The sequence below is a fragment of the Linepithema humile genome, chromosome 1 (genome assembly GCF_040581485.1).
Source record: "Linepithema humile isolate Giens D197 chromosome 1, Lhum_UNIL_v1.0, whole genome shotgun sequence".
NCBI classification, from domain to species: Eukaryota; Metazoa; Arthropoda; class Insecta; order Hymenoptera; family Formicidae; genus Linepithema; species Linepithema humile.
Window position 1 is genome coordinate 28,906,254 of NC_090128.1, and position 18,409 is coordinate 28,924,662.

Consider the following 18,409-nt stretch of genomic DNA (forward strand, 5'->3'; position numbering starts at 1 on the left):
TGTTGTACCGAGAAGTCTAATAATTGGTAAAGTTTGCTTATAACGAATACATTTTTACATACAATGAAGCTATGTAGTAATATTATACATCTTTAAGGAAGAAGCGAATAAAAAAGTTGCTTTATATATGTAGCTCTTTTGATCGGTTTTTAATTAAGGTAGTTCCAACGATTTTTCAATTACTCAAGATTTACTTTAAACTCTAAGAAATAAATGTACGTTATGTTAGAGACAATTTCTCCGATTTTCAAGAATTTTTTAACTACCACATAGTTAAAATATTTTTCAAACAATTCATTTACTCAGCGCTTTTTATAGACTAATTAGACAATTTTGTCTAAAGAAAGTATTGTAAGAAAATAGCAGACCATTTTTATTTTACTTGACTGTACTTTCCACACGTTTGTTTAATGTATAATAATTTATCTAATTACATTCAATTTTCTTGTAAATACTTTGAAAGTCTAATTATAGAAAGACTACTTTCAAAGTATTTGCAAAAAAATTATAGGTGAAAAAATTATATACTATACGTGCCATATCATTCTTTTACGTAACATTCTTGCAATATAATAATAAAAATAAAAAAAGCAATGAATAATTCCAAACTAGTTATTAAATATGAAATAAACTTTCGGATTCTTGCTAGTGAGAAGCAAAAATGCTAACACAGACGAAGAATGTACGGTGTATGATGTACATCCTTGGCATGCCGTTCATCTATTTGGTCCGACCATGACCTTGCGTCATTTCCAACAATTTCTGGCTCTGAAATCCCAGAGTACGAGAGGGGAAACATAGTTTCTCTAGGTTCGACCCGAATACTCGGAAACTGGGGTGTGCTTGTAGACGGTTGTACCTCTACAAACTTGTATTAGATACTCGTTCTAATTTGTGCTATTTTTTTTATAAAGATACGGCTCATATTTCTTTTCCCATTTATTTCGTTATAGATTTAGCAACAATATCAAGATAAAATAAATTTTGTGTAAATTTATTTTGTGTTTATATTTAGGTGTTCCATCAATTACTTGAGTCCCAAAATCACACCAATCCATTTTATTTCTTCGAAAGGACGTATGGGTGGTATGTGTAGGATACATAAGAAGGAAATTAAATTTTATATATTTATAATTATATTTTGCAATTGTGATAATGATTTAGCATTGAGAGATAAGATTTAGAAAGAAGTTTCGGAGTCGCTTTGCTTGTTGAGTGCCTTATTTTGTCTTTTCATAAAAATCGCTTGCACACAAGTAAAGAATTATTATTATTATTATATATAGGTATTGTTGATAAAATAATGCCACTGTTGCATCCAAGGTTTCAGCAGCATAATTTTGAAACAACAGTGCAAACTCGAACTATGAGTTAGAACAAATTAAAAATATTGCAACCGTCATACAGTAAGAGATTGATTTCAGAAATGTTTTTTGCAAAAAGACAAAATAAAGCACTCAACAAAGAGAGCAACACCAAACTTCTCTAGGAATCTTATCTCTCAATGTTAAACTTTTTACCACAATTGTAATAATATTTAATTTTCTTCTTATGTTATCTTACACATATCTTCCTACTTCCATCCTTTCGAAAAAATAAAAAATAAAATGGATTGATGAAATAAAGAGAAAACAATATTTTGTATAAGTAATATATATATATATATATATATATTAATAGTACGTTATAAATTTCATGAGATTTGAACTTTAAGTAATCGATGTTCTTATGGGAGAAGAATCTACTTATTAGTTCGATAGCGCTACTTCTAACGGCTATAACTGTAACAGCGCGCGCGATAAAGAAAAGAAAGAAGGTACCAATGACGAAAATCAGTTCAGATGTTTGGTTAATTTCCAGATTTAATATTATATTTTTTTTTTATCCATGTCAGTTAATAACCATTTATTTTTTTCTTTCTGCAATTACTGACAGTTATCTGGATTGTAAACGGAATTTGTTTTTTATGTCGATAATTGTACGTATTTTTTCAGGAATAAATTTGCCTTTTACAAACAAAAAATGAATTTACTGGTTAAAATGGAATGTAACGATGGTAATTCAACGGTTTTTAGGTTTCATACTAAACAAATTGTAAACAGTTTTGTATTGAGATATACGCGTTTTGCAATTGTTTCTTAAATCTTAGTCCACATATATCAGGAAGCTCTCGATAATTATTCTTCGATTAAGTAGTTTTCCGGCAGACAATAATGCTGACGACAGTAATAATTCTGGCCATCTTTGTTGTAACACCACGTTCCATCTGGAAAGTATGGGTCGATACCCAACTCGAGCATATCCAGGCGTGGAGAGTAGTAAGTATTTATTTTGTCTTTTCGTTGACAGATTACGGTACAGGCTGCCCACGGTGTATGGCCATTATGAGGCATCTGTAATCCTGGCATTGTTGCTGGTTCGTTCATAAATTTTTTTATTTTAAAATGCGAATTTCTTTTGTATTCTTCTAAGGTTCTTTTGAACTTGGTACATTTTATGGCAGTATACTGGAAAATCGTTTTGCGACTTTTAGTACAAAGATTGGAGTCATTGCACAGAACCACGTCATAATATGGCCCTTTGCAATTTGCCGTTTTGTGAATACGATGTTTGCAAAAACGTCGTTTGATTCGCGCTCCTTTGGAATTCTTTAAGCAATTGCTATTGCAGGTCTGTTCCTCCCATTCACTCCATTTATCCCTTTCACAATACTTAAAATTGTATATCTTTTCGAGAACGGGCTCGCATTTTCCACCGCGACATTCTTTTCCGAGTGCGCAATGAGATCCTGAAAAAAAAAATAAATGAATTGAAAACTGAAGTACCTAATTACAAAAAAAAAGACATACCATCTAGCGCGGGTCCTGCAAAGAAATATTTTTTTTTGTGAGGCGTTTCGCATTGTAAGACTTGACATATATCATCCAACGTGACTACGTTTGCATCATTGTCTCGTAAAAATAATTCACATTGTGCTTTGGCGGTCCATTCTCTTCCGGGTAAATCGTGATAACGCAAATGGTCCAATGCATATGGATCTGCGGGGTTTTCTCGTCTCGTACGATCGAGAAGGCACTCTTTTGTTTTCCAGAGTTTTTTAGCACTGTTACGACTACACTCGGACCATGTTATCTGGCCCCGATGGTACAGCCAATCTGTCATTATGTATTCGCCTTTTGGACACGTCGAATTGATAGAGCCATTATCGTCATCCATTCCTAATCTTTTGGACAAATAAATTATTAATTTTGGAAATATACTTTATTTTGCATTGTATATTTACAATATTTTGATATTTTGTAGTTTATAAGAAGTTAACACACTTAATAATTAAAGAATTAAAGCTCTTAAAAATTTTTGAGTCATTTGTATCTTTCAACTGAACAAATATGTAAATTTTTATACAAAATGACATTTATACTTAATTTTTATGTAGAAGTACACAGAAACTTACAGACGGCCGATCGCATGAGCAGCAGCACGAGACGTTGCAAAAGCCGAGTGTATGCTTTTATTGAAGCCGAATTCTACTATGATGCACGAATTAAATGGTACACACGCGCCATTTCTGAAAAATTCTGTTATGGGCTCATAGTACCTTTGTTGGTTATACTTTGAATATATATTTATTCCGGTTAGGTAAAGACTAATGTCCCAGTGATGGGGATCATTGTCGTCTCGAGGATTTTGAGTTGTCGCGTAATTGCAGAACGAATCAAGCAGTTGTATAACGTCGCCGTCAAAAACTGGAAAATCTGATGGCTGTTCTTTCATAATTTTTAATCGTACTAACGATATATCAAGCGGAGTACCAAAACTTGGATGATGGAACATTGCTTGAATTTGGTTCACGTATGCTAGTATCATATTGCGTAACTCTCTCTTATTATTGTCCAGAAGAGGCATGTACATATGATATGCTGCTTCGTCGAAAAAAACGGCAAGTTCTATGGTTAAATTTTGTCTCGTATTATTATTATCGTTGTTTTCTGTTTTAGGGATTATTGTTTCAGGGGTTATTTTTTTAGAGATTGCTTGTTCTCTAAGACACGTTTTCCTTTCCCAAAGATTTTTCATTTTTTTACTGCTATCTTTGTCCCATGCTTTTAGCGTTTCCAAATTCTTAAAATCTCGTTCTTCTGTTATTCCTAAACTGTTGAACAGATAAATTATTAATCTTTAATACAATATATGTTTTCTTTTGCATCGTTTGATTGAAATATTCTTAAATATCTTATATATCTCATAATTTATTAACAATTAACATAATAAACGATTAAAGAATAAAATTTCTTAAAAATGACTGTTTACTTGTTGATTGCATCGTACAATTGTACATATAAATAAATTCTATTATAAAATTTAATTTATTGTTATTTTTTAAATATAACTAGTACTTAAAACTTACAGATGACCGATCTCATTAACAGCATTAAGAGAGTATATGAATTCAGATTTGTCACGGTATTCTGCTACCGCGCATGAGAAACGCCGATCGCATACGCCATCGATGTGAGCCTTTCCCGTAATCTTAAAATCCCTATGTGTTCTGTAATGCGCTTTATGTTTTACTTGAATATCTTCATAAAGATCTATTCCGGTTAAGTAAAGGCCAATGTCCCAGTGATTCGGATTATCATCGTCCGTAGGATTGAGAGAATTTGCATATTTGCAGAACAAATCGAGCACTCTATCAACGGCACTGTTACCGTGCCAAACTGCTAAATTTGACGGTTGATTGACCAGAATATTAATACGCACTACCAAAATTTTCAGAAAGACATTCAAATTTGGATAATTGAAAGCAGCCTGGATACGATTCACATACTGTGATATTTCTTCGTTTACCATTATGTAATTATAATGCAGAAAAAATATCAACTTATCATATGCACTTTTGTCGATGAAAATGGCAAGTTTTGCAGTTAAATTTTGTTGTGCATTGTGCACGTGACGTCGGTTCAGTTCGAACTTGTCCCAATGGTATGAATTTGAATCAGCAAAATATTCCAGTGACCTTTTAATAAGATGGGGTTTGCCAAACGAAAAATTAGTTTCTTCTCTAAAATCGTCGATTAAGCACATAAGCTTGAACTCGTTTCGCAAAGGATGAATCTCTAACGTCTTATTTTCCACAAAAACGTGTCCTTTCTAATTTTCAAAACATATATTAATTTTTTATGTGTTATTGTATATAAAACGAAAAGTAATACACGTTACAAGTAAACACATAAAAATTTTAAAACAGTTTGTTTTTCGTATAATATTACTAACCAATCCATCTTCATGACAAAAGTTGATGGCCGCATAGCTGATATGATCTTCATGATAATAATAGCATGGATTTGATAAGTTTAATTCCAACAATTTTTCCGTGACTCTGTTCGCATTATATTTCCATATTCCAAATGCAGGAGATACAATTCGATCGTTTCTACGCAGATTCAGTTGAATCAATCGTCCGAAAACTTTCAGTGCTATTGGTATCTGTAAATTGAATGAGAGTTAAGAAAATATTTGATAATTCTCGAATAATGCCGTTCGAATAATAACAAATATAATAATAACTATAAAACGCACATACCTTCTTTGCGCCTGTCGGATTCGATGCCGGCAGCAATATTATTTCAGTATTTTGTGAGATATGCGCGTACGTTTCATTTAGTAAGATTATTATCACCAATTTTAATATAGAAAACATCTTATTTTGTAAAGTTCTTTTGCAATTTTAAACTTTTAAATTATTAAATAAATAATTTCTATACACTCATTAGCACTGTCACGTTCGTTATATCTGATATGGTCGCGAATGAAACACAAACTGGTGTATGAGGAATATCCTTCGTGTGGCATGACACTTATTGTATATTGTTTTTTTGCTATATGTATATGTATAACTATTTATGTTTTGGAAAACTAAATTTTAGAAGTGGTATTTTCCAAAACGGTGTTGGTTTATAAAATGCAATTTATGCTAATATGTATAATATGTAACATTATTGGGACCGTAATAGTTTAATTGTCAGCAATTTGATTTCTAGAAGTTGATAATTAAAGTTGGTATAAAAATTTTTGTATGTCTGTAATGTTCTAAAAATTACATTAGAACTCAGAGATGAGTCAGTGGAAATCGAACGAAGGAAAGGTAACAATGAATTAAAATTATTCATATATAGTCATGCATATATAGCCAATTCGCAAAAAGAGCGAGTAAAGATGGAAAAATCAGAAAGAAATGTGTTAAATCAGTGCTCGGAATTAGTTGAGCACTTCAGTTTTTGTGATGTTTATTTTCCTTTCTTTAAAGCGCGCAAGGTTACAGTTGCAGTCTACGCTGCCGAATGTTAGAAGCAAGGCTGTCGGATTAATAAGTAGATTCTTCTCCCGTAAGAACCCCAATTATTTAAAGTTGAACATTTTTGAAATTTATAAAGGATTACTTAAATATTTTACTAATATTTCAACTTTTTTCTATTATGATTTTTTTTTTTTTTTTTATAAGTATGACAATTAATAACTGAATTTTTTTGCTCTTATTAATAGTAATCGGTGGAAATTGTTTTTGGCAATAATTCTATGTATAGACTTATATATGTGACAAGCGAAGCATCTGAAACGATCTATGTATGTTCGATAAGCAGAAACGATTATCTACGTATTCGCCCAAGCGCTAACAAGTAGAGGATTCCTTAGAGTGGGAATTTGAAAGGTAACGATCGATATAAAAATCGCAATACAATTTTGAAAGAACAAGCTAGGCAGTTAGTGCAATTAGTGCAATTGATTGTCACAGTGGTAGTGAATTTTAATTAGCATATAATAGACGAGACGAAATCGTTGAACACTAAGTTTTTATTTTATAAAACAATAAAGTAAAAATCGTAAATCAAGACAATTTATTTACACAACGAACTAACATTTATCTATAAGTTTCGTTAAACGCATCAGCATTCTATGTATTTTCTCTTTTGCTAACAAAATTTGTAAATTTGTCAGTTGCTAACAAAAAATGGATTTATTACTTTAAATAAAAAGTAACAACGATAATTCAACGGTTTCTAGGAAACTTGCTAAGTAATTTTTAATCAGCTTTAAATTGACTTATGCGTGTTTTGCAATTTTTATCTTCTCTTAGATCTTTGTCCACACATGTCGAAAAGCTTTCGACAGTTATTCTTCGATTCGTTCTTCGAGTAGGTTTCCGGCAGACAATAATGCTGGCGGCAGACAATAATGCTGGCGGCAGACAATAATCCTGGCCATCTTTGTTGTGATATCATGTTGCATGTGGAAAGTATGGGTTGATAAAAGTCAAGCATTTTCAGGCGTGATGGATAGTTAGTAAATGTATAGTTGTTTCATCGGCAGAATGCAGTACTGGCTATCCATGGTTTTTTGACATTACGTGGAACCTGCTTTCCTAACTCTTCTTCCAGTTTGATCGTTAAATTTGCGTACTTTTCCATTTTACTGAATTCGGTGCACTTTATGGTAGAATACTCGGCAATCGTTTTTTGTTTTTTTAGTGCAAATTCTGTGATGTTATTTCACAGAATCATTTCTTAATATCTGGCCCTCTGCAACTCTGTGAGTCTGCAAAAATGTCGTTTGACTAGCATGCCTTTGGATTTCGTCAAGCAATTGCTTTTACAGAAGTCATTCTTCCATTCACTTCAGTTATCATCTTTACAATATTTAAAAATATATGGCAGTTTCGATTACGACATGCATTCACCGCCATCCTTTTCCGAGTTGCGCGATGAGTTTTTGAGAAAAAAATTAATAGATTTGAAACTATCTAAAAGTATCTAATCAGAAAAAAAGATGTACCATTAATCGCGAACTCATTAATAGTATTTTTGTGAGACGTCTCTCGCATTTGTAATATTTTACATATATCATGCAACGTGATTACATGCATCCTTGCCGCGGGAAAATATTTTGCATTGTGCGTGGCGGTCCATTCTCTTTCGGATAAATCGTGATAACGCGAATGGTCCAATCTCAAAGATACTCAGGGTCGGATGTACGATTTTGTGGCCCCTAAGCTATGATTTTAAGGAGGCCCCCTTTCTTTTTCAGAGTTTTTCAAATAAACTCACTGAACAATTAAAAAAATCAAAATTTTTAAAAACTTCTCAGTAGTCTTTATGTCTTAATTATATAAATAAGAAAATCCTTACAAAAAAATATTATTTATACTTAATTTATATGTAAAAGTAGTATATGTAAACAGATGGCTGATTTCATGAGCAACATTAAGAGACGATGCAAAACCCGAAGATATCTTCGCATGTGCAGCATCAAATTTTACTGTCGCGCACGAACAAATCGGGTCGCATACGTCATTGATGGTGGCTTATCAACTCTTAAATAACTAACTCGTTTACTTATAATTTTATAGAGATTTATTCCGGTTTAAAAAAAGCCAATGTCTCAATGTTGACTATTGTCGTTCGAAGGATTGTGAAATTTCGCGTATTTGCAGAACAAATCGAGCAATTCATCACTGTCGCCATCGAACGGGCAAATTTAACGGTTATTTTTCTATAATATCCAAATATACCAAATGACATTAAAATTATTAATAGTTTTTTGCCATAGATAAAGTATAGTATGTTAGATTTTTTCTATATTTTATGTATATGAATGCAATTCTCTTCTAACAATCGCGTGCACTTGGCGCTTTTTTTGTACTTTTTTAAAAAGATAATTTTTTTATAATTGTGTACTGCGCCATATTGAACCCAATAATATATATATATATATATATATATATATATATATATATATAATTATAAAAAAATTATTTTTTATATATTAACATATATATATATATATATATATATATATATATATATATATAATATATATTTAATATATATATCTGATGTAAATAATTTAATGATGACACATGAGCAATTATTCGATCAGAGCAACTTGGCTGTTCAATTTTTCAAGATTTAAATTGTTTTTACAATTAAATTATCTCTTTTAATTAACTTTTTAATTAACTTTTAAAATTTGAGATATTACACCCTGACGATAATTTTATTTAAAAATGCTGAAATATTTTTTACAGTTTTATACCAATTATTACCAATACTAGGTTTCATTAAAACTTCACATACGACTATTTTTGAATGAATATTTTAATAAATTTTAACTTTGTTGCAATTTAGTTTTAAAACGTATTAAACATTGAATACGCGTTCAATAAATTTCATTTAATACACATTCAATATACATGTAAATAAATTTTTAATTTAAATAATTTTTTCTTGTTTACAAACAGTTTAAACTCTTCCACTTTCTCGCACGTAATTGCAATCGGCGATTCCAAAGGGATTAACAATCGACGGCAATTCGCACTGTTTGCGCGCTAATTCATCACGCAGCGATAAATCGCATGCGCGGAATGCGTATACAGATGCATGCGGACCGATCGCGTCGAAGTTATGCGAAGGCACGATTGTGCATTGCGTCGCAAGGGTTGAGGAAGAGAAGAAGGGAGGAGAGAGCGACGAGAAGGCGGCGGAACCGCCGGCGGGCCCGTGCAAATATTCCGGCCATCGCCGGATCGAATGTCATTATCGCTCCATCATCCACTCGGCGACAACTGCGTACGATACTGATGAATGCCTCGGAGAAGCTTTCCCATCGGGTTTTTCCGCACGCGCTGTTGGCACGTCGGTCGCGAAAATATTTTGCGGAGATATCTGCAATTTCTCTATTCCATTCAAGACGGGATTGAAGCGAGATGAAGCTTTCGCATACTCCCTGATCAATTTTTCCCTGCGTCTATTCTGCTTGCAATATGTGATAGCTTTGATAATTTAGAACTTAGGAAGATTGTAAACATAGAAAATAGAAAGCTTTTTCTGCTAATTCATCCAGCAATTGGGATAAAAATTTTAATTTTTAATTAACTTTTAGTTATATTATTTCACAAATTAAGGTTTCTCATTAATCACAAAATCTTGAGTTTTAATTTAAGTCTTAATTCTTTTGCGAGTGATATGTCCGACAAAAATTTGTAATTTTTTAATATTTTGCGAAAAGGAAGTGTGTAAATAGTTGGCTTGATATTTTCTCCTCCTCGTTACATAGTGCGGAGTTTACGATAACGCGAACATACTTTCCGTGATTCCGCGGAATTGCGGAAACATTCGAGGCTGTTTCTCTTTCATATTCCCGACGTTATCGCCGCTTCGTCGCAGCTAACACGATGTTTTTATGGATATTCATAATTTTCCATGGGCTTTACAGCTATTCATAAAGAGGATGCAGTGGAATAATATAACACGTTGTATCGTTTCGCATTGATAGGTTTACACAAAATCTCAGAATTTTTCTTCTTTTTTTTTTATGTAAAACAAAGCAGAGGATTCAAAAATAGATACAAAATGTGTCAATTTAAGATTGTCAACTGTAATTTTTCGGAAAAAATAACTTGACTAATATTTTTTAATAATTGTAATTAATATTACTCACTCAAAAAAATATTTCGCTGATGTAGTTAGATTTCTAGATATCGCAACAAGAATGTATCGCTATTTTTCGTATCTGTGAAAACATTGTTTGTCACATACAGAATTTATAGCAGTAATGTTCTAGCAATAGCTTCTGAAAAATTTAGGTACCATTGCTAAATGTTATTCATTGCATGATCTAACACGTGATTGATCTTATATAGATAGGCCCTTTAGAGAAACTTTCTTTTTAAAGTTCACAAACAATACAGATATATATTCTGTTTCTGTCATCTAAACTGATTAAGTAATTACATATGCAATATCACAACAGTTGCTAATCATTTATCTGTTTTAGTTAATTTTTTACACCTAGAAAATTTTAGCTATTATTGCAAGATCATTTTTTTCAGTGCTTATGAAATAATATTTAAAATAAAATAACTATTCTGAATTCTTTTCAGAATCAAAATCATATAATAAATAACACCGAATTAATATTAATTAGAGAGTACTTGTGTTAGAGAAACAAAATTTTGTGCTATAAGAGGATAGCAATCGGTGGTCGATGGACAATACGATAACTAAATTGCGTCGGACGACAATGTCCTTAAAGAGATGTTTTCGAACCCACGAATCGCGCTCCCGGTGCAATAGTAACGATACTTCCGGCGTAGCGTTTACGATAATTGCCTTAATCGTAATTGCACCGCTACGAAGTTTCCAGCGTATACCTTAAAGTTTTCTCGGTCTAAAAGTGCCAACGTGATTACCGAAATGGCCGCGCGCGTGGAAAATGCTCACTACATTCCTACAATTTTCTCATTTTGATAATTACCAAGTGGAAAACTTTTCCGAAGGTACGCAAAAGTATTCCGATTTTAGATAGTGATTCTGTACGTCGTTATTTAAGGCTTAGCCCGTAATAAGAAGAACATTAGAATAGTATATTAATAATTATTAATACCTACTATTGCTAATGTATTATTATTATAAGCATGTCAAAACATGTCAACGCGTGATTTATAAAAATCTTGATGCACATTCACATTTTGTTATATTCTTCAAGCTTTCTCAATCCTTTACAGTTTTATTCCTAATGATTAAAATTCAAAAATTTGTGAAAAAGAGTTTTATCCTTTTTCTTCCGTTTGATCGCTATTTCAACGTGACTCCGCAAAGACGCGGAATTATCATGTTATTGCGGATTTCGATTTGTTGGCCGTACGAAATCTCGCTTCTAGCCGTCACGGAAGCCATATGGTGCTTTCACACTTTAACACGTGCCATTTTGCTTCTTTTCGGCCGGAAAAAAATGGCAAAATATGTATTTCGAAACGTTTGCATACGTATACACGCGCACACGAGCACTCGGGCGTGTGTACACCCATGTAGACGACGAATTCGGCTTGCACAGTTGCGCGCTCGCTCCCTTCGAAGGCGGATTTCTCCGCGATAAAACCCGGCGAAACACGAGGCTGCTATCCGGGCGAGCTAGTCCGCCTGGAAAATGCGATCCGGGGAAAATCTCTTCGGGAAATCTCGGCTCGGCTCTTCGGAGCCCCGTTCATGCCGTTTCCACGCGTATGCGTATGTGTACGTGGATGGTGAACACACGGTCGACCATCCGTTCACGCTCGTAGTTTTCTGTTTTATTTTTCAATGGCGCGCGCACGAAACATTATTTTCGAGAATGCGACCGATTCGGGACATCTGGTAAAAAAGGAGCAACATTGTGCAACGATGTTACTCTGAATTTATGTGCGAAATATCGTTTCACGTTGCGCCCGACATTTGTAACATTGACATGTGCAAGGATTTTTAAAAGTGTTGTGTATTTTCTCTCGTAAATGTACATTTTTTTTTATAAATGTCAAATTAATTTTTCTTGAAAACAACAAGTTAGCTATAGAAAAATTTTCATTCTTTTGCATGAGCTAACGTAATAAATTCTCTCTTTATAAATAAGCTTTTACTTTTTCTTTTTTATCCGTTCTTGTTTAACGAGAAAGACAATGCCGGCGCGATCGCCTGCTTTGTTTCCTCTCGTAGATGATGCAGTAGGGATGCTGCAATGGCCGTTCGCTCTGATACATGCAGATTTATTACGCATGTGCTTGGTATATTCGTATGTTGACAGGAAACTTAGCCGGGAAATTTCATTCCGAGATAATTGAAATTAAAATTTGAACTTAAAAAAAAAAAGGAAATTTGATATGAAAGGAAAGGTAATTCTAATATAAATTACTAATTATAAATTTTATGACCTGAAAGAAAGTTGTGCATCTTCCCATTCAGCGATCTTCAAAATAACGTTTAACTGATTGAACGAAGAATAACATTTTGTTATCCAATTGCACCCCTTAATTTCCGTTTTCTAAGTATTCCAATACATACTTCAAATTTTCACAAAAGCTCTTGAAAAGGTGACTTTAACATTTTTGGCACATTAACATTTTTATTAAGGAAAATTCTGCCTCGGTGAAAAATCCAAGAAATCTGGGACATCTCGTATATACAACTCGTATATACCACAGTTTGTCTTGCCAGGACTGTTCCCGGTCTGCGAAAGGAAATGTCACTGGCACGCGGTGACCTATATATCCGCTTCGTCCGCAGGTGCGAATCTCCAGACATATTGGACATCAGACTCGTGAACGGTCAAGTTCGTTTTCGCTTCCTGCGCTTTCCGATAAAACGATCGGGAGCACCCGCCGTATCGTCATATATTGAAAATACATAAGAGCGTGATTTTTTCCCATTTTCTTCCCTCACGTTGAGCCGCGCGAAAATACGCGCTCGGTATTATCGGGCGTCAAATATTTCCTTTCACCGCAATCTCACGGTTTTCTTTCCCGTTAAGCATTGAAGATTGTTTCGCCAAGATTCTGCCGGGAATCTTCCTACCCTTCGAATTCGAGTGCGGTTTTTGCTCGTATTGGTACTGAATATTGACTTCAAACAGCGAGAGCGCTGTTTGCTGTAGCTTCGTCCTGGATTTTCGGAGTCTCACTTTACTCGTTGACTGCAAGATGAGCTTGAAATGAAAATTTAAGAAAGTTTCTTCAATTTTTGGTCTGCGGAGTTTTAGACTGCCGCTATTTAAGAAGTTCAGAAATCTCTAGCCTGCATAATTTCTAAAATAATGCTTCTTAAAGCCGCAAAAGTTCTTAAATGCTTTAGCTTCTGATAAAGTAAAATTTCAAAGTTGGAATTTTCTTAATTTCAAGCCTTCCGTGTTTTCGTCTTCGTTTAAACTTTGTTAATCGCGCATGTATAAATCCAAATTTTTGTTTTGCTGTAATATCTGAATTTCCACTCGAGTTAAAAACTCTACCATCTTTCCAGCCTTCCGTGCTTTTGTCATCGTTTGAACTTTGTTAATCGCACATGTATAAATTCGAACCTTCTTTCGTGTTTCTTCAAATATTTTATGTCTTACGATAAAATAGGGTTAAGCTTCTATCGAAGGGATTAAGTCTTAGAAACGCCGAGATCAAAAACAGTATGTTCGCGTTACCGCAAAATACAGCCGCGCGATGGGAACTGCACTGATAATCCTCGTAACTCCCTTGATATCGGATAACACGTGATGTGCCACGATAAGTCACGAGAATGCTGAGGTTACGTGTATACATACGTACATATACACACATCAGTCTTTTCCTTACGTCGCGTTACTGGAGCTAAGGCACTAGATATGTAGGTATTTTCATCCGCCATTTTGGTTTCTATTAGATGGAGAATTATAGCGTATACAGGGTGACACTTAAAGACTGCCCACTAAGTACATAGCGTTATTCTTTGCCAAAAAATGAGTCGAAAAAAGTCCTGAATCATTTTTAATAATTGACGTGTTACACATGTACGCTATACTATACTATATACGCTATAATTCTCCATCTAGTAGGAACCAAAATGGCGGATGAGAATACCTACATATCTAGTGCCTTACTGGAGCGAGCTAATTCGATGTAGTCGCGAAAATGGAAGTATGACGCCCGGAGGCGTCGCCGTCAGCTCGTTCGGCGCTCCATTGCTCTGTTATACTTATATCCGTAGACGTACAAGGTGTTCGAAAAACGACGTGTACTCGCGGAGAAACTTTATTCCCAGTGGGAAGTTAAGGTTGTCTTTTCATTACCGTTGTTATATTTTAAAATGCACAAAATAAACCCGGGATTCTGAAATTTTTACTGTCGAGTTTCATAATTAATCTAAATTGCAAAAAAAAAAAAAAAAAATAATACAAGAAATACGCGGAATACAGTGCTTTGAGACACATTGTATGACGGCTTTACCACGTCACGTTGCAATGTTGCAACAGCATTTTCCGCGACACGATGGAATGCCGTTTGAGGTGGAAGTTTCGCCTATGTTGTATACCGATGCAAATTCCACGGCCGCAAATTATTCTCCGACGGCTGAGCTATCTGCGTTTTCTCGCTGTTCTTCTCAATCGATCTCCGACAAAGCGTTCCGCTATTTTCGCACTGCGTTAACGCGGATCCCGCGAGATGCGAGCAGCGCTTTCCCGCCGCGCGGAAATCTCTGCTAAAATGATTTTCGCCGAGGTACTGCAACAGAAAGCTAATCATTACAGTTTAATTCCCGCTCTTCCCGCTGGATTCTCGACTCCTTCGCCTTTTTTTAATACTCTTTGAATTCCCCCTCGTTTTCACAAGAAGCATGTTTTCGCGAAGCGGAATGATACGCTTTCCTCCATTAAGCGTCATTTTCGCATTTATAGCTGCTTTATTGAACGGCAATGAGTATTTAAGTCAACAAATTTACATCTTGTTGGTTTGAGAATTAGAACATTAATTTAATACAAATTAAAATATCAAAATAAGTATTTTATTAGATTAACAAACTGTATGTACACATTTTTAAGAAACATTCTCTCTCTCTTTCTCTCTCTTTCTTTCTGCACTATTTTCACGGACGAAGCGTTGTACAAAACATACGGAACCGATGATCTTCCACACGCGAGTAATGCGACCATAAGATCCAACGGTTTCGGCTGAACTTTGATCAAGATCAGCTTGTGCGTTCACGTGTGTGTGTGTATATGTGGCCGATCTGCTAGTTACCAAGGACGCCCAGTCTCGTAGAAATTCCGAGCAAATCCGCGGTTAAATCCCTTTCGGTCCTATACTACCGCTTAGTGTCCGGGATTGCCGAATCGGGTTCGAATCGCAGCGCTTTGTATGAAACCGATGTAAACGGCGCTCTAATCGCGGCACCGTGGAAAGCCTGACTCACGGAATCGACGTTTCTCGCAGCAACGTACATCCCGGAGATCCGGTGTAATAAGTCCCCCCGAGATTCTATTCGTACTCCGCTCGGTTTATGATTGTAGCTAATAATCAGGGACTCGGTCAGAAATTTATCTGGTGAAATTCTTTAAAGCGCTTCATCTTTCAAATACACTCTTCGATAATATCTTCATAATTAAATTAAATCAGCGCAGTACAACAGTAATAAAGTCGATTTATCTTTGAGATATTTATCTGTCGACTGACATATGTCATAATACGGCGAGGATGCTCATCATTTATAAAAACTGACCAACGATAGTTTTCTTTTTTTTTTTTTATTTTCTCTCCTCTTGCGGAATGTTTTCTGGACGCGCGTCTGTTTTTAATTACCGCAAAAAGCGCGACAGAAGCGGCGGAGGCGTCGGCCGGAAAGAGCGGATGGAAGGGCGCATCGTTTTCGCGTTGAATCCCGCAGCGTTGGGCGGCAACTGGCGCGGCTTTATCGTATAATAAAGCCGCGTCGCAGCCGCGCCACGGGGTAAAAGGAGGCGGGAATGGGGACGGTGTTATGCAAAAATATGCTGAATTTTCGCCAAAGTGGCCGGCGAAGTATGCAGCGTCGACTTCTGGCCGGCCGCGTCACGCGGCGCCTCCGGAGCGACGTCGGCGGCGCCGGCGTCACGTGGATTTAACCGTCGAAAATTGCGCGTATCTCAAAGCCGCCGACAGGCGAATATGCACAATTCCCGACTTTTAATTTTCCTCGCCATTCGCGGCCACACGCCGCGCGTTTATTCCATCGCGACTACACCGCGTTCATATCCCGCCCGTTCTGATCCACGGTATAACCATTTCACGATTTTCGCACATACCCGAGAAAATGCGTTTCCATGCTCGCCAAGCTGGAATTTTCGCGATTATCGCGTCGCTGCGCGTTAAAAAGACGAAGTATAAGTCTCAAGCGTAAAGATTAATAAAGAATATTACGGCTCTCGGATATGTGCATTTTTCATGTTACACGAGAACGTTGTTATTTTATATTTGCAGAACTGTGTTAAATTAAAAGTCTCTTCGTAAAAATACAGGTGGATTATGTGCGAGATATTTTATCCAGTAATTTTATTTGCATTATTGTATAATTGAGTGAATTTTGAGAGAATAATTAGAAAATTGGAAGAGAATAATAGAATTTATGTAGGAAATAATACAGGAATAATATATAATCAACTTATACTGATATAATTCTTCCTTGCAAATTTATAACTTTTTATATATATACATATATTAATAAAATTATTTGTTGTTGTGCTTATAAATTCTTAAATTTAAATTAAAATTGTATTTTTAATAATTTATAATATTTTCACATTTTTGAAATATATTATCGTTGTTTAACTAATATCTGTTTGGAGAAATTTTTGTAGAAAAGTCTTTTTATGTTGAAAGTTTTGTTGCAAAAATCTGTAGAACTTTTTCCTGGTTTATTAAATTCAAGTAAAAGAGCCGGAGTTCTTGTTTCTTTTGTAATGGCGCACTAAAGTTGACAAAAATTAATCGAATGTGTCACTCTGGAAATGTAGAGAAAATTTTCGTCCCCATGCATTTTTTGGCGCCTCTCGGAGGACCGATGGAACCCGTTGTCGAAACCAATGAAGATGTCTGAAAAGCTTTTTGTCTTATTGGTTTCCCTCTGCCGCTTGCGGCAAAAGCGTTTCTGATTCTCCGTACACTTTCGTAAGTAGCGATATTTTACCACGTCACCGTACCTGTGTTATCTCTTGTCTTCCAGTAGAAAAGATATATCGTATCCTGTTATTTCTCTCTAAGCCGGGTAACGAGAATATATTGATCATTACCTAAATCATCCCATAATTTACAATCGCGATATGATTTATGAAGTTGACAGAGTGATGTATTAACGCTATTTAGTTAAACTTAATTATAACTTAATCCACGTTATAATATAATGGCATTTAGTGTGAATCGATATTTTACAATGGAGTATTAGTTATTTAAAACAGTTAACAAAAACATAATTTAACATAGTAGCTATTCGAGCGGAATATTAATCTCTTCCGGATATTAAAATTTATCTTTAAAAGTCACACACAAGATTTTTGTAAACGTTAGAAATGCTGTCCTAAAACGTTCACCGAGAAAGAAAATAAAACTGTTGGAGAATGTCTTTTTATAGCAAGATCGATAAATCTTTTTTTATCTGGCTTCATTTGTAGTCAGTTCGCAATTACAGAACTGTCTCAAAGCGGCATGCTGATAGTTTAATTGATGGGCGATTAAATATACATGATACGCGCACATGATAAAGGCGCGATATCTACAATCGAAAATATGTCACCGGCCGATGCATCACTTTTGCTCTGTCGAATCCGCGACTACACTTGACGTTAAGTGCACTCCGCTGAAATATGGAGATAGCCGGGAAAATATGAGAATCGACCGTGCTCGTTCGAATTTATACAGCGCGGAATTAGTGTGCGGATAAATCCCACTGCTCAACTCTTCCGATTTTTTTTTTTTTTTACGATTAATGCATAATTTGCAGAGGTGTGCGTATCCGTGTTCTATTCGTCGCGATAAATATATCAGCATTAATTACAGTGTTTTTTTCGGATTATTCCATTAAAATCGAAAAATCCGTTATTCAAATTAAACTTG

General features: G+C 35.0%; 2 protein-coding genes across 2 annotated transcripts in view; one reads left to right on the plus strand and one right to left on the minus strand.

Annotated features, from left to right (window-relative positions):
• The window catches only part of LOC105678722 (uncharacterized), a 187,340-nt gene that overhangs the window by 58,345 nt on the left and 110,586 nt on the right, over positions 1-18,409 (plus strand). The window lies entirely within an intron of this gene.
• On the minus strand, positions 1,058-5,818 carry LOC105678717 (uncharacterized). The gene is made up of 6 exons (XM_012378263.2): positions 5,585-5,818; positions 5,275-5,487; positions 4,409-5,151; positions 3,455-4,153; positions 2,850-3,223; positions 1,058-2,788 (listed from the first exon to the last, which is right to left on the minus strand). The coding sequence occupies exons 1-6, from the start codon at positions 5,699-5,701 to the stop codon at positions 2,178-2,180; spliced, it is 2,757 nt and encodes a 918-aa protein (XP_012233686.2). The 5' UTR covers positions 5,702-5,818; the 3' UTR covers positions 1,058-2,177.